Source organism: Lagopus muta, chromosome 1, assembly GCF_023343835.1.
Source record: "Lagopus muta isolate bLagMut1 chromosome 1, bLagMut1 primary, whole genome shotgun sequence".
Classification (NCBI taxonomy): Eukaryota; Metazoa; Chordata; class Aves; order Galliformes; family Phasianidae; genus Lagopus; species Lagopus muta.
The window spans coordinates 165,291,233-165,318,076 of record NC_064433.1 but is presented as its reverse complement, the minus strand read 5'-3'; the positions used below and the strand labels follow the sequence as shown (position 1 = coordinate 165,318,076).

The 26,844-nt window shown below is 39.5% G+C and overlaps 2 protein-coding genes across 4 annotated transcripts; one reads left to right on the top strand and one right to left on the bottom strand.

Annotated features, from left to right (window-relative positions):
* Positions 1–25,697, bottom strand: LACC1 (laccase domain containing 1). 3 transcript variants are annotated; one of them, XM_048933416.1, is made up of 6 exons: positions 12,927–13,261; positions 8,338–8,927; positions 6,792–6,973; positions 6,128–6,293; positions 3,828–4,053; positions 1–517 (listed from the first exon to the last, which is right to left on the bottom strand). In XM_048933416.1, the coding sequence occupies exons 2-6, from the start codon at positions 8,903–8,905 to the stop codon at positions 463–465; spliced, it is 1,197 nt and encodes a 398-aa protein (XP_048789373.1). In that variant the 5' UTR covers positions 8,906–8,927; positions 12,927–13,261; the 3' UTR covers positions 1–462. The 3 variants fall into 3 exon arrangements, with proteins under 3 accessions (XP_048789373.1, XP_048789372.1, XP_048789371.1); XM_048933415.1 differs by lacking the exons at positions 1–517; positions 12,927–13,261 and adding exons at positions 525–3,052; positions 25,529–25,697; XM_048933414.1 differs by lacking the exon at positions 1–517 and adding an exon at positions 525–3,052.
* On the top strand, positions 15,200–21,894 carry CCDC122 (coiled-coil domain containing 122). The gene is made up of 4 exons (XM_048964147.1): positions 15,200–15,313; positions 17,538–17,936; positions 18,973–19,089; positions 21,742–21,894. The coding sequence occupies exons 1-4, from the start codon at positions 15,200–15,202 to the stop codon at positions 21,892–21,894; spliced, it is 783 nt and encodes a 260-aa protein (XP_048820104.1).
* Positions 25,698–26,844: the final 1,147 nt, after the last annotated feature.

The window sequence follows — 26,844 nt, the reverse complement described above, 5'->3', positions numbered from 1 at the left end:
TGCAGGCACGTGGGTATCTGTAATGTGCTTCAGCAGCTGAGCAGTGCCTTGTAAGCTGAGTAACTCCACTGCTTTGGATTGCATGCTCTCAACCCACCCCGGAAGAAGATTAGGAGAAGGAAGCTGACAAGCTCTGTCAGAGCTGTAGGTGCAGGGACTGAATGAAGGCAGCATGGTGCTGCTGCCTCCTTACTTGAAACAGCAGAAGGGAAGTTGCCTGCATCATTCCCCTGCTACATCAATCAGTGCCCATAAAATGGTTCACGCTGAGATACTGGGGCACAGGGGCAGAACTGAAAGGTGAAAGCAGGTTGCTTTAACCCAGCACATCAAGACAAGTCTTTAAGCGTACTTATATCATTCTATACTTGGAATAAGTTGATAATACACATATATACATACACACAATACATACACATGCCACATATGATTAGCAGTCATGCAGTAACATGCTTGGTAGCTTTAAGCTTGCAGAGCGTTGTTCCTCCTGGATCTTGAACATCCATTCTGACCCCAGCTGTGAACAGAAATTACATTTACAGAAACCAAGAATGATGAAAATCATGGTGAGGTTTTTAAGAGGTAACTGGACCTTTATTCTGAAGAACTGTGGTACTACAGCAGAAGGCGGATAATATTTCTAATAAAGTAGAATTGGAGGAAATATTTTTAGTATTTAGTTATAGTCGGAAGGCAACATACTCAGTACCAAGTCTTTCTCTGACAAGTGCCATTCAAAAGTAAAATAAAAGCTTTTAAGATATCTGTTCTCGCAGAGGACAAGGAAACTTTCAATTTTGTCAGTTCTGAATCACAGCCCAACAAAATGAAAAACAGATCTCTCTTCAAGCACCTATATCGGAATAACATGGCAGATGATGACACGGGCAAAAGTGCTCTGCAGCGCTTTACAAAATTCTGTTTGAAAACCCAAATATACGCAGCAGCCAAGGATGGAAGAGCAAAGTGAGCGAGCACTGACCTCTAGTGGACAAAACACAACCGAACTTGAAGAGAGTGGGAAGTTTCACTGTTTACACGTCAAAAACTATCACACAGAAACATAGTATTAGAGAATGGTTTGGGTTGGAAGGAATCTTAAAGCCCATCCAGTTGCAACCCAACTGCCATAAGCAGGGACACCTCCCACTACACCAGGTTGTTCAAAGCCCCCTATGCAACCTGGTCTTTCGACATCTGTAGCAACATCTGGAGACAAATTTTCTATGGCCATAAGAAAACAGTTGCACACTTTGAATTTATTAGGAACATAAGCGTGCCAACTGCTGGAAAATTAACTGAGGCTATATTCTCTCTCATTTTTTTTATATTTATTAAATAACTTGCCACTACAGAACTATCTAAGTGAACGTTAGCAAAGCACGACTGATTTAAAGAAAAAAATCCTCAGGAAACATGAACACACATGCTATCTTATCTAGCTTATATTGAGTCTTAGTTGTATTTTTTTTACAATTAAGGAGTGTTCAAATGAATAACACGAAATTGTTATTCATTTGGAACACAATAAATGAAACATTAATACGTTTGCAGTATCTTTCCCGAGGGATCTTGCTTCTGTCCTGCCTTCACATTATTTTCTTTAAGTACCTTGGAGCACTTCCTTAAACTAATCCAAACAGAAACAATCCCAGGCACATAATTTCATAATGTGAACCTTTTGCTGAAATTACTACAGTGGGGTGTAACCCAAAGAGTTAATACAGGTTTCCTTTTCTTCATTAGTAATGTCAACCTTAAATTCATTCAGAAGACTAATGCAGGAGCTAATTAAGACTTTAGTGGCTTTTTTGTGTGTGTTTTTACTACCTTAAGATAGTGAAGTTTATGGGAAATATTTGGTCAAGAGGGCAAGATAATAGAGGCTTGCATCTGGCTGGGAACATGCACCTGGCATTACAGAAGTGCATCATTACAGTACAGGTTGGGGGATGAGCTGCTGGAGGGGAGCTCTGCGGAGAGGGACCTGGGTGTCCTGGTGGACGACAGGTTGGCCATGAGCCAGCAGTGTGCCCTTGTGGCCAAAAAGGCCAATGGCATCCTGGGGTGCATTAAAAAGAGCGTGGCCAGCAGGTCAAAGGAGGTGATCCTCCCCCTCTACTCTGCCCTGGTAAGACCTCATCTGGAGTACTGCGTCCAGTTCTGGGCTCCCCAGTACAAAACAGACAGGGATCTCTTGGAAAGAGTCCAGCGGAGGGCCACAAAGATGGTGAAGGGCCTGGAGCATCTCTCCTATGAGGAAAGGCTGAGTGAACTGGGTCTGTTCAGCCTTGAGAAAAGGAGACTGAGAGGGGACCTGATCCAGGTCTATAAATATCTAAGGTGTGGGGGGCAGAATGGCGAGGCCGGACTCTTTTCAGTGGTGAGTGGAGACAGGACAAGGGGAAACGGCTGGAAACTGCAGCATAGGAAGTTCTGCACAAACATGCGCAAGAACTTCTTTACAGTGAGGTGACGGAGCACTGGAACAGGCTGCCCAGGGAGGTGGTGGAGTCTCCTTCTCTGGAGATGTTCAAGACCTGCCTGGATGCCTACCTGTGCGACCTGCTGTAGGGAACCTGCTTTGGCAGGGGGGTTGGACTCAATGATCTCTGGAGGTCCCTTCCAACCCCTACAATTCTGTGATTCTGTGATTCTGTTGTGGATTGTCCTTGTTTCCTTCTGAATTATTGGCTCCTTACACAAGGCAGCTCTTCTTTCCTCAGAATGGCAGGGAAGGGAAGAAGCAGGCGAATCTCAAATCCTTTGTACTTCCCATTGCAAGTTCATGAAACAAAGAAGGAAGAAATTCCGTGAGGAGAGTACGAGGCAACCAGATTATTGTCTAAATAATGCTTCATATTATGGGGTACTCTGTCAGTCTTTGATTGATATGAAACCAATCTGTGTACCAAAGTTAGTGCCATCACGAAAGTGAGAATAAAATTTATCAGGGTGGCATGCAGTACAGAAAGTGATGTTTTGGTTCTGGTCTGTGACAGAATCATCTTGGATGTTCTCAGGAAGAATGCCACCGCTCTCCAGAAGAATCCTTCAAAGAAGACAAACAGAAAACAAAACTTTTTTTTTTTTACATATCCACATTTAATGGGAACAGTTTTAAACTGAGACAGGGGAGGTTTAGGTTAAATATTAGGAGGAAGTTTTTCTCTCGGAGGTTGCTGACACACTGGAACATGTTGCCCAAGGGGGTTGTGGATGCCCCATCCCTGGGGGCATTCAAGGCCAGGCTGGATGTGGCTCTGGGCAGCCTGGTCTGCTGGTTGGCGACCCTGCACACAGCAGGGGGTTGAAACTGGATGAGCATTGTGGTGCTTTTCAACCCAGGCCATTCTGTGATTCTGTAATTCACACTATTCAGAAAGAAGCTCAAGCATCAACTGAACTAATTGTGCTCATATTGTGGTCTGGACCACCATATGCAATCTTTTCTGCAGCCATTAGAAACACTTAATTTGAATATATATATATATATATATATATATTTCAAATTAAATGTTTCTAATATATATATATATATATATAATCCAAAAACTAAAAGTATGACAGCAGAATAATAGTTGAATCCCAGCAAAGGTGAGTAGATACCTTTCATTCATAAGGTATCATTTGTTGACCTACAAAGTTCTAGAGAGCACTTTAGGATGGAGAGGACCCTCATCATAATACTGCTGGGCAATGCTATTTTGATAACTAATGTGGAATTAGCACTATGAGTCCTTTTCCTTTCATATCTAGTTTACTCAGCACAAAAATAGCCAAAATAAAAAAGCTATTTGCCATGGAAATGCACTCCGCAGACTTACCGTGTTGCTCTTCTAATATCAATGTATGGAGCTGCAGAGTCAAACTGTCGCACACACTTTGGATCAATTCTGTGAAACTCTTCAGCTGATTCACGAGGAAGTTTATAGCAGCAAGGTCCTACAGATGGACCCAGGACCACAAGGATATCTTTCACATTACATCTGTATTCAGATACCATAGCATTTACTGTGGCCATGGAAACTCCTAACAGTGTGCCTTTCCATCCTGTAGGAAATGAAAGGGTGAAAAAAAAATCTAAATTTTCTCTTCAACTTTATATTAAGTAAAAGTATGTTATTAATTAAGATTCAGCAAAAGTAGTGTTTAAAAAATAAACAACTGTCATGTTTTATATGATGATGTGACATGATGATTACGTCATCATTTTATGGAGATTTAAAGTGGAGATAAATGTTTGCATTAGGATTCCAGAATTCCTTCCTCCAAGTGTCCTAGTTTTGGCAACTGGAACCTATTTTACAACTCCTCTGATCCTGCAACATTTAAAGCAGCTGAAGAAGCTGGGATTGTTCAGTCTGGAGAAGAGGAGGCTCAAGGGAGACATCATTGCTCTCTGTAACTGCCTGAAGGGAGGTTGTAGTGAGCTGGGGGTCAGCTTCTTCTCTCACGTAACCAGTGATAGGACTAGAGGGAATGGCTTCAAGCTGTGCCAGGGGAGATTTAGGTTGGACGTTAGGAAATGCTACTTCTCTGGAAGAGTGGTCAGGCACTGAATGGGCTGCCCAGGGAGGTGGTGGAGTCACCGCCCCTGGAGGTGTTCAAGGAACATTTGGATGTTGTTTTGAGGGACATGGCTTAGTGAGAACTTGGTGATGGGCAGATGGTTGGACTGGATAATCCTGTAGGTCTTGTCCAACCTTGGTGTTTCTGTGATTTTATAAGTGGGGATATATCATGACAGAAACATGCTACAATCAGAAGTGTGTTTTTGTAATATGTTGAAAATATTTTTACTGTTATTTGAGAGAAAAAAAAAAAAAAAAAAAAAAAAAGAAGGCTCAGGCCTACAGCCTCAGACTTCACACTCTGACATTATTCAGAATAGCTTGAAGGAAACACATCTTTGAGTCTTTCTATCTCAATTTGAGTCCTGGGAAGTCTTTGCATTGCAGTGTCTCACTCTGAAGGCCAGGTTATCCTAATAACTTCTCCTGTTTTCTACATCCAAAGACTGAAATGACCCTATATCTGATTGTCTGTATTTGTATTTGTAGCAACAAGTGTTCAAGTTAGACATCAACTGAGGTGGGACTGGACAGGAAGGAAAGGATTTAGGAAAGGAAAACTTTAAGACTGTGAAGACTGTGATGTGGGAATGAGGGCCAAAACTGGGGAGACAGACTGTGGGAGTTCAGACTGTAGATGGGAGGTATTCTTGGAGAAGGCACTAGTATGTGTTCAGGGAACCACGTGGTAGGTCAGAAAAGGCAGGACTAGAAAAATGAAGAGGCAGCAAAGAAAGGAACAACTGCAGATCAACCATATTTTACAGTTTTTAGTGTTGAACACTTAACAGTGTGTAACTTCAAATTCTTAAAACATTCAAGAGCGGATAAAATTCTCTCCATCCCTTCTCCTCATTATAAACCACTTTCCCCTTTCTCCCAGACAGTCATGATAGACTTCGCACTCCTCTTCATTTCCCTGACCCAAACTCACTAGGCTGGAGAACAACAGCTTTATTGAAGGAATGTCAAAGTCTTCATCCTCTTAGGATAAGTCACAGATCTGTCTTTATTTTGGATAATTTTTTTGAACGCATGAACAACTGTATGAAGTAGACTCACAAGTTCCATGTAGGGGTGAAGCTTCCCACCATATAAAGGTGAGTACTAGCATCAAAGCTGTGAATAAACTCTTAGCTCTGCATTATCCCTGATAAATACAATGTTTTTATGAAATAAAAAAGCTCCAACAGGAAAATCTTATCACAGTATACATGATCTAGCCTAACATTTGGGACGTATACTAAAGTCAGACATATCTGCACACTGTCATACCCATCCCTGCTTTGGTTTTACACTCATTGTCTAGGCCAACCAAACTTTTCCTCTGATCCAAAATGATTTTTGTGGGCACTGGATTTATAAATGTTCTTTCCACAAGAAGTTTGATGGTGCATAGAAAATAATTATTTAGTTTTCACATCCAAAAAGTACACATAATTATTATTACAGCTATGAAATCAACAAATTTCATTGCTCAGTAAACAAGCCATTCTTCTAGTTATTCTTCTAGTCTTCTAGTAATTTTGATCTCTGTGATTTAAAGTCCTTACCAGAATGAGCAGCACCACAGACTTTTCTGACAGGATCAGCAAACAGCAATGGTATGCAATCAGCCCCTGGAGCTGCTATTGTAACACCTTTCTGATTTGTAACTATTCCATCATAGCTGTTAGGCTCTGTCTTTCCCATAACACACACAGCGTTAGCATGATCAGTCTGTTAAAATAAAAGCACAATGTGTACAGTGGTGAGACAGTAAAAAACATTCTGATTAATGCAAGTTGGTTGTGGTTTTGGTTGGGATTTTTCTTGCATAGAAAAATCTCTTCTGCACCAATTGCTATGCATGGAAATCAGGCACTCTCTTGTTCAAATGCCATGCAGATGTAACAGTAGAGAAACACTAAAGAAGTGGTATTGTTTGTTTGTTTTTTAAGAAAACCTGCATTGATTGTTTATCTGATTATTCTACTCTGTGGTAAATCAAAAGTTAGAATATACTTGGAAGAAACAATGCTGCTGCTCCATATTGTACCAACGGCTGACAGTCTGGATGGCAATTTCCTCATTTAAAGTGCCAGGATAAATGTTTTAATTGCTCTGCTTTTTGCAGGTCCTTGCTTAGAAAGATAAAAGTAATACCTACACTTTTAGCCAGTGATATATAAAGGAAGATTTGATTATTTTACATAAACCCGTTGTTTGATAATATACCTTGACTCTGTGAAAGTTCTCTGGATTAAATCCCGCAGCATTAGCAAGCCTGCGGAGGTTTTCTTTAACAACAGCTTGTGGATCCCTCCGCTTAGAACTGCTGAAAAGATTGCAGGAGCTTAGAGTTGGTATGTAGGAGATCCCACCTGTCCTTGTGGTGAATCCATGTAGGAAGATGTCATCTGACAAAGAAAGAAAGACAACAAGCACTTGCTTTCAACACAAGACTAGTCCAAATATTACATGGCTTTATACTGAAGAGAACTGAAATCAGACAAAGAAGTTCAGTGCTGCTTTACCTCTTATTCAACTCTGCCATTTAAATTCTCCCTCTTGTTCATAATCATAATTCTCTGAGAGGTTTGAGGAGATGGAGGCCTGGCAGATGTTGCCTGGCTCCTGACAGAGGTGTTGTGCAAATCTAAGAGAAGAAGCAACTCACTCAGGAAAGGAGAATAGATTTTTTAATCAACATTTAAAAATGTTTAAGATGCCCCATCCCTGGAGGCATTCAAGGCCAGGCTGGATGTGGGTCTGGGAAGCTTGGTCTGGTGGTTGGTATTCCTGCACATAGCAGGGGGGTTGAAACTAGATAATCATTGAGTTCCTTTTCAACTCAGGCCATTCTACGATTCTATTATTTCAAGGTGGCAAATGAAGTACCAGTTCTCAAGACTTCAAGAATCTCAAACATCTTTTTGAAGTGCAGTGGAAGGATCAAGAATTTATCACATTACTGGAAAAGTCCTCTATTTTTACAGTACAGAGTCTGTACTGTGATCTCATGCACCAAAAGGAATTGCTGGGTTTCATGTTGGGGTGAGGGTTCTGCATGGCAAAGCTGAATCCTGAAAGAAAGCCCCAGAACCGGTATTTGCTATCTTGATGGTTGACAAACTTAGTGACATAATCAGAGTTAAGTTTTGAAATATCTTTTGTGCAGTTGGGTAAAAGTACCAGAAAAAAACTTGAAACATAATGAAGGCAGATGGCTTTAAGTAATCTGCGTTCCTTTTATTTCCTGGATCACTTCAGACATGTTTTTAAGGGAAACAGAGTTCCAAATTTTTGCAGTAGGGAACCTCTTAGCTTTCCTCTGAACCAAGAGACTCCGTAATGGTTTGAGAGTCATGATGCAGTAAGCTGGGCCATGTCATAGCGGGGACACTGAGCCATGAGTCTGATTAACCAGGCATGCATGAGGCTGCAGAATGGGGAAAAAGTCCTACCCTGCCTTTCCAGAACATGACAGTAACTCTCAAAGCATGTAATTCCCAGATAGAGGGGAAGGGATTTTGCTGTCTGCAAAAGTGCTCTCATTAGACCTAGGCCTTTTTCTCCTCTGACCATGTTCTGGAAAAGACTTGCAGGTCCTTTACTGTATTTGCACTGTCACTTCCACTCTTACAGACATGATACACTATCACAATACCGCACAGAGATATTTGCTTCGGTATTTCCACATCTTACCCATTTTGCAATACCCTTGAAGAGATGCATTCAGGAGCAGTCTACATAAAATCTGTTAGCTGGGATAGCACTCTACCTGGAATTAGGGAAGATTTGAGGATGGTGAGCTCCCCTTTCAGGCTTGGCAGGCTTTCCAAGTGCATCTGAATCTCACTTCGGACGAGTGCCACATCCTGTGTAGAAACTGTTTGCTTTTCACTCTTTGGTCCAATTGTCTGCAGGTTATTACAATCAGATGCCGTGATTAAATCCTCAAATTCAAACTGGTAGACTGCAGTAAAAAGATGGTCTATATATACTTTCATTAATTCTTTCCTTAGGGGGGGGAGAATGACTTTAATGATGCTTAAGTCCTTTTCATCAAGTATTTGTTTGATGGTGTACAACACAGCAGCTGTAGTCTGAGCACATACCACCTTAAGTCCTTCCTTCATACTCTGGAAATCTCTCAGAGCTGGAAACAAGGATTCTTGTTCACCTTTCCTTTCACTCTCTGGCATCTGGCAGCACATGACATAAACAAATGGAGCAGGAGTGGAAGAGCACTTCTCAATAGTTTCCAGGGTGTTACGCAGTACTCCTTGAATGTCACTGTGCAAGTTGGCTGGCAGGCTGAACAGATCAATCAGTACTGCTTCCACCATATTCCTGGCTACTTAAAAATTCCTACAGGTAGCAAAATAAATAAATAAATAAATAAAAAAAATAAAAAAATGGGGAGAGGGGGACACTGACACCTTCAGTTTAAACACAGTTACGTTGTTCAAGCAATGCTTTTAATGGTAACATGTAGATAACGTGACAGAGCAGTAGTACTTTTCTTAGAATTTCCTTTACTCCATAAAAAGATGATGCAGAAGTATGACAGCAAAATAAGTTTATGACAGAAGGGGACCTGGACAACCTTGAGAAGCAGGCCCACTTGAACCTAATGAAATTCAACAAGGTCAAGTGCAAGTTGTTGCATTTGGGTTGCAGCAGTTCCACATGTGTGTACAGACAGAGAGAACTCCTTAAAACATCCCAGCAGAGAAGGACTTGGGGGTTCTGGTGGATGAATAAGTTGAAGTAAGCCAGCAGTGTGCATTTGCAGCTCAAATCCAGGCTAACTGTATCCTGAGCTACATCAAAAGAGGAGTGACCAGCAGGATAAGGGATAATATTGCTCCCCTTTGCTCTACCATTGTGATGCCCCACATGGAGTTCTGTATCTGATCTGTGTCTAATTGACCTGGGCCCCCAACACAAGAAAAATGTGGAGCTGTTGGAGCAAGGCCAGAAGAGGCCATGAAGATCATCAGAAGGCTAGAGCACCTCTCCTATGGGGAAGAGATAAAGGAGCTGGGCTTCTTCAGCCTGTAGAAGTGTCCAGGGAGATCTCATTGCCTACAGGGAGCTTACAAACAGAAGGGAGATGGAATTAATACATGGGCAGATAGTGATAAGACAAGGGGGGACAGTCTTAAACTAAATGAAGGGAGCTTTAGGTTGGATGTTAGGAGGAAATTATTTACTCAAGATGGTGAGGCCCTGGGGCAGGCTGCCCAGAGAAGCTGTGGGTGCCCCATCCCTGGAGGCACTCAATGCCAGGTTGGATGGGCCCCTGGGCAGCCTGAGCTGGTGGCTGGCAACCTTGCCTGCTGCAGGGGGTTTGGAACTCGACGGGCTTTATGGTCCCTTCCAACCTCAAGCCACTCTCTGATATTGTGATTCTATGAAAACTACAGGAAATTGAAATTATTTTACATACTTTTTAATTTGTCTACTATCTCACCTAAGTTTTATCCGAGATCAGAGATGAAAAAGGGTTTGTTCTTAACATTAGATTTATTGAATCACTTAACACACATTAATATACTAATCTTCTTGATCTCTGACTGCCAAGACCTTCTGTGAAGGGCATCAAAGAGGGAGGTTTTCACAATTTAAACTTGCTGGGAGACAAGGAGTTTCTAGAACAATTTTTTGGAGGCACTTCATACATTTGCTGCTGAGGTGGAACTCGTATCTGATACCCCTACTGGCAGTATTGGTGTTCGGTTCTGAATACAGCCACATGTTTTCTCCTCATAAGATGTTTACTTCTTCCCTTTCGCATTACCAACAGCATCAGTTTGCTCATTTCTGACTTCTGTTCTGGGGGTTATATGTTAGGCATAGTTGTTCTTCTCAGGACACACAGGAACTCAGCACAGCATACTGAAACTTTGCCAAGCAGCGCAAGAAATAAACAATCCTCGTGTTTCAGTTTCTGCTAGCTGCTATCATCCTGTAGTACATAGCTTGTCTTGTGGATTGTGAGATACTTCCACTTTCTATTATATATTCCTATATTTTTATTATATATTCCTATAGAGAAATGAACTGTTCATGAACACAAATTGCTAGTTTACAGGAACAACGAATTTGAGTGTTATGAGTCTTTAAACTTAGTGCTCTATTACCAGAGCCATATATATCAGATAATATCTGAGACCATTCTTCTGTCCCAGTTCCTCATTTTCCTCTAACTACACACGCTGACTTCACAGTATTTCATTATCAAGCAGAACATGCAGTGTGTCAGTGTGTACTTGAGACCTATCACCATGAGACACTTGGTGCCCTTCCTGGCATTTTGTGTCTGATAGTAGACCCTAGTTTCTACACTCAAATGAGAGGTCAAATACTCTTCTTGTTTTAATGGATTGTTTATTCAGAGCGGGTTTTACAGAAAACATCCTTTGTTTTCTTCATTGTTCTTTCCTCCAGACTGGAAGAAAAACAATCCTGACTGAAAATGGTGTTTTCCTTTCTGCGAATTGAACACTTACAAAGATTAATTAGAGACTATCAAAGCTGTTGAGCTGAAAGTATCAAAATGTGACAGCAGATAAAAGCATCTGGGCCAGGAATTTACGACTCTTGATTTTGCTCAGGGTATTATTTACACAGAACTGACATTAGAGAAAACAGCTTGCTCAGGAAACAGCATCAAAAGAGGCTCATGTTAAAGATCGCGACTTGGGAAATCAGGAGATTTCCTTCCTTACCTTGGCACTCTCTGTGGGAGGTCGATAAGAGTATGACAAGTCCTCATCTAGGTATAGCTAATTGCCCCAGCAAAGGCAGTACAACAGAGGGGTGTGGTAGAAAAATAGATTACTGTTCCACATACTGCTTCAGATATGTCAATAGAGGAGAGTTAAGTAGAGCTCATGGCCGTCCTCATACTTCCCCATAGAAATACCACCAAAGAAAGGGTGGAAGGAAAGTGTTTGCTGAAGGAGAGGTAACTGCCTGCATAGTTATTAAGCCATCTGTGCATTATCAGAAGTGTGCAGAGGCAGTTATTGAGATGTACGTACAGAAACAATGGGGCTGATTCAACCTCCAACCCTTCCAGTTTTGTAGCAGAGGCCTACTGTTTCATAGCAGTGTCAGAAGTACATTTGCTTAGAGTTATAGTAGAAATATATCATATAGTGGAAATATAGTTCATGTCTGCTTTCTAAGTCCCCTCCAAAAAATCCTACTCAAAATACAGTCTTGCCAAGCAAAGCAATGTTTTGGCTTATTACAGAATCACAGAATCACAGAATTGTAGGGGTTGGAAGGGACCTCCAGAGATCATTAAGACCAAATCCCCTGCCAAAGCAGGTTCCCTACACCAGGTCACACAAGTAGGCATCCAGACAGGTCTTGAACATCTCCAGAGAAGGAGACTCCACCACCTCCCTGGGCAGCCTGTTCCAGTGCTCCGTCACCTCACTGTAAAGAAGTTCTTGTGCACATTTGTTCGAAACTTCCTATGCTACAGCTTGTGTCCGTTTCCCCTTCTCCTGTCTCCACGTACCGCTGAAAAGAGACTGGCCTCACCAGAAATGCATTCCTGATTATTCAGGTTTTAAGCAACACGCTCTACACTTCCAGTGTTCCATGGAAAGTCACACTACACATAACTGCATGAAATGCATTCAAAAACTGAGTTGCGCATTTCTGTACACAATGTAAGACAAATACTTGCACCAACTTCAAGTCAAGGCCACTTGTTAACTGTTTCACTTACCCTCTGAATCTCTGTCCGCACAAAAATTTAGACAGTAAAATGATCCTCTGGCACAGATTTCAAGAAAATATAATAAAAAATGATAGATGAGGAGAGGAGATCGAGAGTGACAGAGAAAGGCAAAGGTAATATAGAAAAGAAACTGTAAATTAAATAAAACCAAGTGGTAGAGGCAACCCAGAAAGATGCCTTGCTTTTTAGCAATTTTCAAAAAACCCAGATGTCTAATTCATAAGATTGGTCTAGACAAGATTGCTGGCAACTTCCTGCATCTGTGAATATTACTGGTCACGGTCACATTATCTTACAGAAACTCAGAGACGGAAAGAAATATTTAACACTGGAAAAAAAGAGATACCCAGAGGAAACAGACCACTAAAGCAATCCAAATGAACAGGTACAAGAGCACACTTGCACTAAAATTTCAAAAACAAACAACTAAAAAGGGAAAAAAGTCATAAAGAGCTCTTAACTTTGATTAAAATATTCTGCTTCTCTTAACTTAGAAGTGTTCAGGAAAGGTGGAAGAAACAAATCACCACTTAGAATGAAAATACTAAAGTATACGCAGTTTTTATCAGTAAACTCGAGAGTTTAAAGCACAGGAATTTACTTACACAGGCAGGAAGTTCTTTCAACCTCTTGAAAGTTATCATCTGATGTAAGCACACATTGCCAGCTTTATATATATTACATCTCACAGTCAGTCCTGCAGCTGATTTGCACAAAGTGGAAATTCCTATTCTAGGTAAGATTGGAGTGTGAACCTGTATTTCTTCTTCATGATGAGACTCTGCTCTGTTGCTGTCACTGGGCACAGGAAATAACAAACGGCACTGAAAAGCACTGCTGTGATTCAGTGCCTGGATAGCACTAACCCCGGAAGCAGCATTAACTCCACCATGAAACCCACTTCTGTCATCACACCTAATTCATTAGCATTGCACAACCTTGGATTCAGAGATGCACTGCACACCAGAGCAGAACAAGGACACAAAGAAGTTAAGGAAGCACTTGTGCAGACCCAGAGGTTCCTCTTTTAAGGTACATGCAAGGCAAGGCACATGTAGCTGCATGTTCCAGCCAAGGATTTGGCAGTCAGTCAAGAAAAAGCACATTCAGCAGGACTCAGGGGTTACGAGAGGCCAACCCTCACCACAGCCTGCAACATGGAAGGCAGCTTGGCTTTGGAGCAGAGGGAAATTTCGCAGAGCTCAGTAAAAAGAGTCTGAGTGTTTGGACAGGGCAAAGACATGGTCAAAAGGCAGGTAGGGGAAAGAGGAATTTGCATCAGGGTTGTTCCAAGCCATTTGGTAATAAATGTGTTTTCTCAGCTGTGTTAAAGTCAGTCATAGCAGATAAGTATATGGTAACTGAAGAAGCAAGCAAAAAAGAAAAAAAAGAAAAAAAAAAAAAAAGAGAAAGAGAAAGAAAATATTTTTTTCCATGAACAGAGGAATTTGGGAAGTCTGATTTCCTACAAATTGCTCTCCTGTGACTCCTGTACCTCCTTTCCTGCTAGATGCCAAACACTCCTTGGGGGTCCTCTGTCATTTCTCCTCCCTTTTTTCCTTCCAGCACATACTGGGCAAAGGGAGGAGAGCTCAACTGTCCCAGTTTTCTGTCCCAAAGAAAACTGAGGTGACTGTGTCCTCCTTCGAGTATCCAGGTACCTGTTTTCATGTTGTTTGCAGATACTGGGTGTCTTTGAGGCTTTCAGCCCACTGTCAGACATGGATGAAGTAGGATAGAGCGTAAAAATTAACAGCATGACTTGACAGGCAGACCAACAAAACCACTTCCTTTCCTTCAACCAGACTAAGCAAACGAAAACAAAACAAAACAAAACAAAACACTGCAATTACTAGGGTTACTTTCAGTACATAGTGCTGAAAAGGGATAAAGAAAAGGCTAGAAAACAGCCAAGATACAAACCACACAATGTCAGGATACAAACAACAAATTGGTGGAAGGTCTCCAGCTGCTGTGTTACATTCAGCTTCCACCACCTCAGAAAAGGGATTAAATAAACAGATCATGGGCAGAGATGAGCTTATTAAACGATAAAAATGGTTGGATTTAAGGCTAAAGCTATTTCCCCTGGCATTCAGAGGGATCAGTGTGGATGTGACACAAGACTATACATTAAGGAGTGGTTGGCGCTCCCTGGAGGACGGTGGGCCGCGCTTTGGGCGGGAAGGGGCAGTGAGGGCTGAGGTGGCTGTTGTGATGTTCTGAGGGTGGGCAGCACAGCGAGAATGTTTCTTGGGGGACTGATTTATGACTTACAGTCTGACATCTTGGTCTTCTTTTGTCTTAAGCTAAGAATAATTTAATAAATTACACACAGTTGCTATACAGTAATGGCAATGATGTAAATATTCAGGCTGATTATGAAGGTGTGCTCTAAAGACCATTTAGGATTGCTGTATTAAAATACTAAGGTCCTACAGAGAAAAAAAGCACTGATAATTCATTTTAAAACAGGCCTGAAGAAAGAGTTCTAATTCTTACTCACGGGCTTTGAGCAGCCACCCACTGGTCCACAAACAAAACAAAATTGTGTGTATGCAACCAAACAAAATTTCCCACAGGAAAGTCCTTATTATTGTTCTCTAATGTTAACAGGAAATAAAATGATGATAAGACAATTCACTTCTGTGTTCACAGAATCACAGAATCATTGGGTTGGAAGGGACATTAAGGGCCATCCAGGTCCAACCCCATGCTATGGGCAGTGCCCATAGCCCACCAGCTCAGGCTGCTCAGGGCCCCATCCAACCTGGTCTTGAATGTCTTCAGGGATGGGGCATTCTCAGCTTCTCTGGGCAGCTGTGCCAGGGCCTCACTGCCCTTTCACGTCCTTTATAGGTCATTCCTTCTGTCTGAAATGGCTGAGGAGAATTATCCTTCACTAACTGAAGTTGTAAAACAAGTTGCTGAGCAGCAGCATTTACAGTCATCAGAGATAGAAAAAAACAAAACCATTCTTTTCCAATCACAGGTAATAAACCTTCTTTAGATTAGCTTAATTCATTTAATTTATTTGTTAGATATGGATGCATTCTGATGAAAAAGACATGAACATATTTGATTTTTTTCTGGGTGTTTGCGTTTAAGCATAAGCTGTTCAGTTCTTCTCTGTGGTGTTTAGCCATTGCCAAAACTGTGTGTGTATCATTTTAAGGCTGCTCCTTAGCTAAGGCTTCCTTAGAGCAAGTTATAGCAGAAACATTTATTTAATGCTATTTTGAGGATAAAACATTGAAGCAACCATCCCACAAAATACTCCATTTCAACTTAGAGCTTATTGCATTTATGCCATTGACTTCTTGAAAAATGAATGGGAGAAAAAAAAAAAAAAAGAAAAAAAAAAGGAGGTTTTGAGAGCATCACTTTGGATAGATTTTTTTCTTGTAGTGCAGAATTTCTTTTTCCATACAGTTTTTAATTTGCATGTGTAATAGGTGTCCTATAGAGTTGTTAAATACCAAATTTATCTATCTATCTATCTATCTATCTATCTATCTATCTATTTGGTAGAATATTGGACATGAGTAGCTCTCCTGAAGACTGAGTACTCATTTCCATTGTAATCTTTCACAGAATTTAAGTTTCCAATTGTCACTTATGCTTTGAGACCAAATGTCTGTTGAGAGGCGAACATTTAAGTCCGAGGAAACCCACAGTATTGTTCAGGCAATTTTAAGTGTGAGTGATTACTAAATGGAGATCATATGATAACATCTGTGAATAGCTGTACAACTGAAATAATTGATGTTTGAGTTCCTGCACAAGGATAATTTCTCATAAGGAGCAGTGGATGGTTGGACTAAATGATCTTAGGGGTCTTTTCCAACCTTGATGATTCTATGATAACTCTGTGATTTTAATTGGTTAGGAATGGCTAATTAGCCAAGCCTTGCAGGAAGTTTTTTCTTACTGTACTGTACTATGCCACGGTTATTTTGTAACAATTAATTTTTGATCAAGAAATTTAAATAATTGTTTCAGTTTTCAAAAACTGACAGAACTTCAGAATCTTAGATAATTAATTTAGCTCATTTCTTCCTCTCTGACATCTTTTTTCCTTTAAAAAATCCCCCAAACCTTAGGAAATTCCATACAGACATAATTAGTAGTAGAACAACAAGGTTAAATAATTAGGAACTGTATGCAGAAGTGTGTTTTCATCTTTCAGTCTATTCCTACATGCATGTGTCCCATAAGACATGTAAAATGGTGATTTCCTGAACTGAAGATCTTTTCCATTAAAATCTTCTGTTTTCCTGTACTCAATAAATGGTGGCAGAGATACTAATCCTGCAAGAACTTTAACCCTGTTTACTGTAAGTTATGCTGAAACATTTTCTTCTTAAGAGCTGACAGTGTCTTATTAGGTTCAAAATATTGAATAGGAGACTTCATAGCACTTGTAATGCTTCCATTAGGGAAAAGATAATAGGCAGCTTCAATCACAGTGCAAAATTCTCTCACTTAATACACAGTAGTTGGCTGTTACCCAGGGTGGGCTTCATCACAGCCGTCTTGCATCACCTGCAGATCATATTTAAGCCCATATTAGTCATCTAGGCTCCCTCTGGACAAAAAAGAGACAAGCATTTCTGTGGCAGTGATTGAGTCCTCCCATATTATGATGGGATGATGAAGTACTGGTTCCTGGAAATGTTCACTTCTCATCCGTGAGAAGACACAGAAGCCCTTGTAGGGCTAGGTGCCTATTTCTTAAAGGTTTTAAAATAGCTGACATTAATCCTTCACTCGGATATTACAGCGATGAGAGCAGGATAAAGTCTTCAGCAGAACAGGCTAGTTAATCTCCCTCATCACAAGTACCCATCTATGTGTGTGTGTGTGTGTGTGTCTGTGTTTTTAGCACCGTGTGGTTTTAGTCTGATTTCTGTCTCTAAAAAGCATTAAGATTGCATTTGATCCTATGTAACTTAAAGTGATTCAAAGAATGCCTTATTTCATATTTTAGACTCTGTTTAAGGATATACATCTAAAATAGCATTCCTCCATTATGTCTCTAAGGTGATGATTCTATGATTTCACGAAATGTATCCCTGATTATCTTCCAGTCAAACACATTTAAAGAAGTGAAAAAGAATCTTCTGGTCGATAAATTTGAATTACAGTGTTTAACAAGATTCATGACATCCTCTCAAACAAAAGCACTCTTAAATGAATGCTGACATGTTTTACAGGTTAGATATCAGGAACTAGAAAAAAAAATGGATTCTATTATGTTAGAAATGAAGACAACAGAAAGGGAAATACATCTGCAAGATGATGCCATAGTGGTGACAAAGTATCACTGCGAAAGTCTAGAAGCTGAAGTAAGAGCTCTATATTCTGAAAATATGAAGCTGAGGTTTGATACAGAAACAATACAGGAAGAATATGAGATGACAGCTGCAAGAAATAGTAAATATCGGGAAAAAATAAAAGCTCATAAAAGTCTCTTTTGGGAGATGGAAAGTAAAATGCCCATTGTGATTGAGCTTGCTGAAAAGAAAGCTATTGTTATAGGGATGAGAACAAAGAAAGAAGAGTTAATGAGTGACCTCCAGAATCCAGAAGGCTCTGCTATAAAGCAAATGCAGGTATTGTATTTCCTCATTGATTCATTTCTTTTCCTGTGCAACAATTTTGGCGCAGCTTAACTGATACAATTATTTGGTCTAATAACTCTATATCTGTGATGAACTGACTAGGGGAATGAAGATTCATTTAAAATGATAAATTAATTGAAGAAAATAAGTTATCAGCTGCAGTAAAAAAATCATCAGCCCCTGTTATATTATTGTGGAGTTCATTCTCTTTAGCTGAATGAGCTCAGTTATGAAAATATTAGGGAGCTCTTAATTAAAATATACTATTGCCAAGTGATTTTGTGGTTAGTAGGATAAAGTTAAATGCATACTTTTAATAATTCTGTGGAACACTGCCGTGATGTTACACTTTTCTTGTAACAGCACTGCATTCATTCAATGCTCTTTCTAGGGATCAAACCACAGCTGAGCCAACAAAAAATAGGTTCGATGAGAGGGTGATAGAAAGCAGGAGATAAGAAACATTAAATTGTTTTTGGCATTCTAGTTTTTGACTGTAATTGCAAGAATCATTAAAAACTAAAAATAAGCTGGCAGTTCCCACCACAAAAATTTGCTTATATATGAGTGAACACATGCATGAAGGTGAAATGGTTTCAAGCTACGGCAGGGGAGATTCAGGCTGGACATGAGGAAGTATTACTTTTCAGAAAGGGTGGTCAGGCACTGGAATGGACTGCCCAGGGAGGTGGTGGAGTCACTGATCCTGGAGGTGTGCAAGGATCATTTAGATGTCACACTGAGGGACGTGGTTTAGTGGGGAAATATTGGTGGTAGATGGATGGTTGGACTGGATGATCTTGGAGGTCTTCTCCAACTTTGGTGATTCTATGATTTTATGATATTTTTAATTACTATTTTAATTATCTTTAATTACTAATTTCTTATTATTTGAGTGTGAAATTATATATTAGAGATTTTCAACCCATTTTTATTAACTAAATGCGACTGTTAAGTAGACAGTGAGTAGATATATTGTGCAACCTTTGAAACGAGGGGATTTCTTTATCTTAACTTAAATCTGCAGGAAGAAATTGCACTTATAAAACAGGAAATCACATCAGTGAAGGATTTCATCAAGAAAAAAACAGATTTGCTGGAAGAAATTCAAAAAGCTCATGCTAAGCTTAGAAAAGAAATTGAGGTGAGTCATTTTAAATAAAACATAATTGCAGTTCTCTGACAGATTGTAGATAGTACAGATGAAGTTTGAAGTACTTGATGCATGGTTGCTGGCCATGCATTATTCAAGTATATACAGTAACTAGACTGTCTTAAATTCATGGTACTGCTAATTTTTCTGAAGTCCAGATCTTCATTGGGCTCATGAGAAAAAGCTAAGAAAATTTTTTCTTCAGTCTTCTAAGACTTAATCTGTAAATTGTGTTCTGAAGAGGCCACTGAATTATAGTAAAGTACGTTTTATTTCTGCAGTATATTTTGAAATATTTTAATTCTCACTGCTGACTTGATTATTCATGACTTGTCCCCCCACTGCTGATACCTCATCAATGGCAGAATCAATTGCACCAAAAAAATGGCTTTCCAGTGAATCTCCCTAATTCGAGTTACGTTAAATTAGGGATAACACAGGAGCTCCTAATTAGCTGCCAAGATAAAATTCTGATAGATAGTTTAGCTCTTCTCTTTTTCGGTAATTAAATTGAATTTTTATGGTTTGTTCCACACTGAAATAATTTGCATGTCTGGAAAGTTTTTAGTTTGGAAGTTGCACTTCATCTGTCTTTTTAATTCAAATAAATTGCACAAAATGTGATGATCAAAGCATGATAATGTAAGGATTAACTGAACTGAGGTTACCTCTGATGCCCACTGTAAAAAGCAGGAGGAAAAAAGAATAATTTTTCAAGTGATGGAGAGCAGCACAGAATTTTTATACTGAAGAGCAAAGCACAGCTACTTTGGTGTTGGTCTCTGCTATTCAGCATCTGAAAAATATTTTATTACCAAGGCAACAGCTTCTTAATAAAGTTCTCTAAACCCATAGTGAAATTAGGCAGCCTAAAAACAATGTTGTGCTCTGTTATCAAAACCAATTTAATTAAGTAGAGAAGGTTAACATATTTTTCAATTTGGATTATAAAATCTTTGTGTCTCAGAAGCAAGCAGGATTAAAAATCAAATGGTACAGGGTATAATTTTTCTAAAGAGTTCTCTGTAAAACAATCCAGCATTTTGTACATAAAGGGACAATGGACAAGCAGAAACATTAATGCCCAGCAGTCCTCAGCACAACCCAGGAAAGAATACGCAGTGCGAGCGTGTGAATAAAGGAAAACTGGATGAAGTCCCACTTCAAGGATGGGATTCAGCTCAAGACACTGGTTCCCATTATAATCAATGGAGATGTAGTCAGTCCAGCTGATGCAGAGGTCACTTCAGTTGGCCAAATGTGGCTGCTTACAGTAGGGTGAATTGCATAATCCAGTCTTTGTAGACATACTATATATTGGCTGGACTTCTGCTGATCAAAAAAACAAGAATGTGGATCAGGCATATGCCTCAAAAGCTAGCTGTCAGTCTGCAAACTGATCCCACCTCGTGCCTTCAGAGTTTCTCATAGTACTTTTACATCTTGTATGGATTTTCAGCTTCTAACCATGCTTATGTTAACAGTAACTGACCTCCTCTCATTGGTTTAAAGAGAGGATGTGAGATGCCATATTTCTAAGCTTCCAGGTAAAGGAAATCTTCATATCTGATTAATGATTTGTTATTGCTGTAGAACTTCTTGTACCTCAATTCAGCAATGATTTCAAGTACTTATCTAAGTCTTACTCCATCCCTGGAGGCATTTGAGGCCAGTCTGGATGGGTCTCTGGGCAGCCTGATCTGTAAGAAATTTAATGACTCACAGGAAGTCACTGTCAGTGCTGTAGCTCTGTTGCAGCTGTACGCCATCATGAGCGTTTAATACAATGTAATAATGTTTTATCTTTCTGGCACTAGAATGCATTGCCACTCATACATTATTCAAATTATGCTGAGGCCAAATTTTCATTAAGTGAAATTTCATTAAGTATATTTCCATTTTTATTGCAATGAATGTTTCATGCTTTTACACTTCAGAAAGCAAATCTCCAAAGGGTTGTCTGTGACAGCAGTACTTCTCAGTGGGGGCAAAACTGATCTGGTACTGCATTGTTACAGGTTTGCCTTTCTGAAAAACAATAAACAAACATTTTTCTAAGTGCATGCTAACAGCAAAGATGCTACAGAGGCCATCTGGACTACTTCATTTGTATTCTTATATCCAAACACTCTAATCAAAGAATGAAAATTTCTTCCTTTCTGACTTCTTACCCTGGAACATGAAATGCTCCATGTACAAAGCCTTGCCACAGCTGTAAGATACTCACTCATGATTTTTCAGATGGAATTTACTTTGTTAAACATTGGTATCAACATTGAATTAGTCACCTAAGCTTTTGATGGAAAACAGGTTGGGTTTTTTTTTGTTTTTTTCCTAAAGGGGAGAAAGAGGTATGATTGATATTTTCCCAAAGCAGGTAAATAAAGTAAACTAGATCAATGGCTTCTTAAATGTTTCTGTGTTTTTTCAGTACCTGTGAAGTCAGCATGGAATGGCACAGTTGGATGTCAGAATTGACACATACAATTAAGTGAACAGAACTCTGTAAATAAATAAACTCTGTTGTTTTTGGTTTTTTTTCTCCCTTCTTCTCTCCATAGCCACAAGCTGTTTAGGAAAAAAAGATATTGCCATGCTTTACTTGAAAAACTTTTGAAGTGCATTTTATTCTATTTTTTTTAGGTACAGAATAAAAGATACGATGCTATTCTGAAACGTTTGCACTGTCAGCTGAACAAACTGCATTCAAATAAAAGACAATGGCACTGGAACATTCAGCAGATGGAGAAAAAGGCAGAAGAACTTAGAAAGTGTCTTGGAGAAGTGGAGTCATAGATTAGCATCTAAAACAAACCTAATGAAGCTATAACGCAATGCAGCGTGGGTAATTTTTTTCCAGGCAGGATAGGGTATTTTTGTTATTTGTTTGTTGGCTTGGTTGGTTTTTTTTGTTTGTTCAAATACTACAAACAGTAAAGTAGCCCAATACCTGTGCCAAAGCAAGGTGATTTCTTTTGTTCTTGTTTTTTAATTATTATTAAAAAAAAAAAAATTATCTCATTCTAATATCTTTGGAAATACTTTCTTTTTTTTTTTTCCTACATATTTTTTTCCTCCAGAAAAAATAGTATTAGTACATATTTGCATTCTTGGGATACTACAGCTCCGATGGCCAGTATTTTGTTGTATGGGAAATTCATATAAATAATATTGCAACCAATATTGCAGGCATAAGATTGCCAGGGTGTCCTCATGTGGGTAAAAAGTGGACATAAGCTTTCCAGCTATAAAAGGCGTAGGAACAAGTATGTTCAGATGAAACCTTCAGATAGTCCAACTTCAAATGCTCAAATGTATGTTTCCCCGTAGCTAAAAAGAAGAATTAATAGGTGAAGAGAGTACTGCATCCAGATGGATTTTAAACTGGAACAACTCACTATCTAGAGCCAGCAATTACTGGTTATAGATCACTGATAACAGAGGAACTAGGAGCATAGAGGATATTAACTAAGCAGCCATGTAACACTAAGCGCTCAATGCTGGGTAAAATCATTCTTAACAAAAGTGACCACCGGTGACTCCTACTAAAATAATGAACAGTAGATTTCTTTTCTTTGTCTTATTTTAGTTATGTGCTTGTCATTCATGGAATTTACAGTACTTTGTCTATTCTTATACTTCAGGTATTAGTTCTGGCTAGATGTAACCAGAGACATTCATCTGTTGTTTGAAAGTAGGTAGCTTTTTATTTAGAACACCGTCCTACATAATTTAGATTTATCTTTATACCTGACTATAAAATGAAGATGTTAGCAAACAAAGTGTTTTCTGTTAAAACTGTTAAACTGCCCGTGTGTTGTCAGTTTGGGAAAGCAAAGTTTAAAATGCAACCCTATTACTAATTTTCATAGGACATTCATATATATGTATATATGGTTTCCTTAATATGTTTTTTAAGTAATACACTGTTCAACTCTCAGCTTAGATTTATCTGGTCTTTTTCTATTACAGTATAATTGGTGAGACTAATTTTAACACAGTACTGTAGAAATAGATAACCTGAATATCCTATGCTATAGAAAGTGAAATTTGATAGGAATAACTTCATCCATTAAAACTTTTTAACCTAATTTATTTGAAAAGGAGGCAAAGACTGACATCTTACAACTTACCTCTTGTCTTAACTACCTTTCTTTTCTGATGTGAATCACACATTCATTTCCTGTGAGTCTAGAAGGGGCACCAACAGATCTTTGTACACAATACATTACTGTAACATTAAAGCTATTTCTCCCTACGTCCAGCAGAAGAGCTTGCATTTGATTTGTGTACATCTCCTAGAAATGGATTCAGGCTTGAAAAACTGTAGAATTTCCTGTTTATTGGTAGTTATGGGCCTTTTATAACTTACATTATCTTGTTTTCAGAGTTATTTTCTAATTACATCAGAACCAGAACAGTAATGCATGAGGTTATATTCTGTAGCAGCTACACAAAGTGAATCAACAGAATTTACTTGGGCACTTCCATTACCATAGTTGTAATATCACAGTTTATCCTTGTGCATTAGTACCACTTGAAAACAGCTCTTGCAAACAGTCCAAACCTTCTAACTTAACAAAAATGTCACACATTGGTTTTCTTTTTGACCGACAAAGATGCCTGTTATTACTTCTCTGAGTCATAGGAATTTTCTGTGCACCTGTAACACAATTCAGTCATGTCAAGTAAATAACTTATTCTCATGTGTTACCTGCTTGGTTGGTTGGTTGATTGGTTGAACTTACTCTCAGTATGTTTTAGTATCGTTTAACAAAGGTGAACATGCAAAGTGCATGTCATGCTCCACTCCTTTTAGTATTACATCTTGTCCTACACAGACCTTCCTATTTTCCAAAGCCTAGAGTTTCTAATACTCCTTTTTGTTCTGTGTCTTCCAAGAAAGCTCATGGTTTTACCTATCAGAGTCCTTATCAACTTAATGGATCTCAGCTATTAAAGGTGTTTCCCAGCTTTCTTGCCTTAAGATAGAAATTCAGGCATTCATTTTGCTGTGTATGTCTATGCTATGTATAACGGTTCTGCTCTCATTTTTGTGTCATTAACACAGTACACTAGAACTAAGCTGATCTTATATTCCATACCAAATAGAAATGTCAGTTTTGGTCCAAATAAAACTACCAGTCTTACTATGAATATTGCATTTATGTGTTGGATCATCTTTAATAAGCATTTGTGGAAATGTGTTAGCCAGTCCTTAATCATGGAATCTTAGAATGGCCTGGGTTGAAAAGGACCATAGTAATCATCCAATTTCAACCCCCTACAGTGAGCAGGGTTGCCAACCAAGCTTCCCAGAGCCACATCCAGCCTGGCCTTGAATGCCTCCAGGGATGGGGCATCCATAGCCTCCTTGGGCAACCTGTTCCAGTGCGTCACCACCCTCTGAGTGAAAAATAATGATCCTTCCACAGGGATGTTTTGCTGATGCTTTTATGACCATATAGAGTATGAACCGACATGGTATGTTAGGAAGTCCACCACGTTGCAAAAAGTCTGTTCCAACTCTGAAACAACTAATTTTAGGATATTGTTGTTACTGACATCTCACATCACCATCACATTTAAAGGCTATTTATCCCATGTAAACATGATGGTTTTGTGTCTAGCTCAACTACCTTGACACATAGACTGATTTCATTTCTTATCTTTGAAGCTTTTATTGTCCTCTTTCCCTCACCAAACTTGTATATGTTTAGTCACCAAGTACAGCTGAAATCTGCACTTGGTTGTTTAATGTGCTAAGAATCAGATTATGCAGGATGAAAATATTTTGCACGCTTCCGATTGAACAGAACTTTGCATCCCAGAGTACTTTGATATTTTCCCATGTGCAGCATTTCAAATTTAGAATTGTAATATTTAACAGGTAGATAATAAAAATAAGGAAGGCATAAACATTTTACTAGTGAATTCTACTTAATCAGAGAAAACTCATCAGGGAAAAAAATCAACTGAAATGGGGAAATAAAACTTAATGTCTTCCCTAAACTTCTAGCATTCTGTACAAGACATGAAAAAGAGAATATATTCAGCATAAAATTGCCTAATACTAGCAAATCTGGGCAACCTGCTGAGGCATGTTTTTCTTGGTACAGTGGTATTGAACAGTAGTGGGTTGATCTCAGGGCATTTTTTTTCTCTTAGCAAGCAAACACAAACAGTAGGAGAATGATTTATGATTTTTGGAGAATAGCTCAGTAAGTGTACTTTATGTACAGCTCGCAGCACAGAAGCACGCTGCCCAAGCCCGTATCAATCATTTCTGAGGGTGGGTGTGGTAGTAAGGCAATAACTTCGGGCTTTAGTGCTCTGCAGGCGATGGCAAGAGGAGTGACTGCCCTCTCAGAATAGCAAAACAAATAGCAAACAGCAGCAGAGAAGCTAATGAGAGTGTGGGAAAACTTACCAACCAATGAGTCTTACTGACTGTTGATAGATTCCAATGATAGTGTGTAAACAAGTAGGAAAGTACCACGGAAACTCCACACTCAACAGCCTTTTGATGTGTGTCAAAGCATGGCATGCGACGCAGCAATATGTACTGATGGGTGGTAAAGAGAAGGTTTTCCCCTCGCTGCCAGCTGACATTCTGCATGAAACCCTTTCATATGTTGTAACAACAGCCTCTGATGCTGAAGAAGAGGAAGTGTAGCAGAAAATGTAAAAATAGTGGTTAAGATCTTTGTTCCTGTCAAGCCTACATTCAGTACACAACTTAAAAAGGAAAACGAATTGGAGACAGACACCAATTGCTTTGCTTCCACTGCAGAGCTTGCTTTGATAATCAGAGTAGCATAGGCACTTTCAGAGAACCATTTGCACGGGCATGTGACTGTGCATAATGCATGTTATTCTTCTGTGGATCATGCATGATACTGTAGAGGAAGAATTGTGATCACACTGAGCACTGTAGCGTGCCATGCTGCTAAGGGTGAAAAAAGTCTTTCAGAACCCTTACCCAGTTTTCTGAAATGCACAAATATGTCTTTATCAAGATCTTCATTAAAATGCAGCAGCAGCATGTAGCTCTGAGTCATGTTGAGGCACCAATTTCTTGAGGGATCCCAACAAGTACTGAAATATTTGTCTTTTACTTATCTACTTTGCAGAAGGAAAAACCTTTCAGGGGCAGGGATCAGGCAGTGCAATGAATTGCTTCAGAAATGTGAATCTAGCAAGAACACTTTGCAGCTTGTTCGAAGTACCCAGCTCAGTGCACTTCACAGAATTACAGAATTGTAGGGGTTGGAAGGGACCTCTAGAGATCATCAAGTCCAACCTTCCTGCCAAAGCAGGTTCCCTACAGCAGGTCGCACAGGTAGGCATCCAGGCAGGTCTTGAACATCTCCAGAGAAGGAGACTCCACCACCTCCCTGGGCAGCCTGTTCCAGTGCTCCGTCACCTCACTGTAAAGAAGCTCTTGCGCACATTTGTGCGGAACTTCCTATGCTGCAGGAACTTCCTTTGCTTTTTCCAGCATTTAGAGGAAGGAACATGCAGTGACATAACAAAATATGCACTGGAACAGGTTGCCCAAGGAGGCTGTGGATACACCGTCCCTGTGGCTCTGGGCAGCCTGGTTTGGTGTTTGGCAACCCTGCACATAGCAGGGGGTTTGAAACTAGGTGATCATTGCGGTCCTTTTTAACCCAGGCCATTCTACGGTTCTTCTATGAAAATTAAAGATTACCCACAAACTACAAAGTACAAAGAACAAAGCAA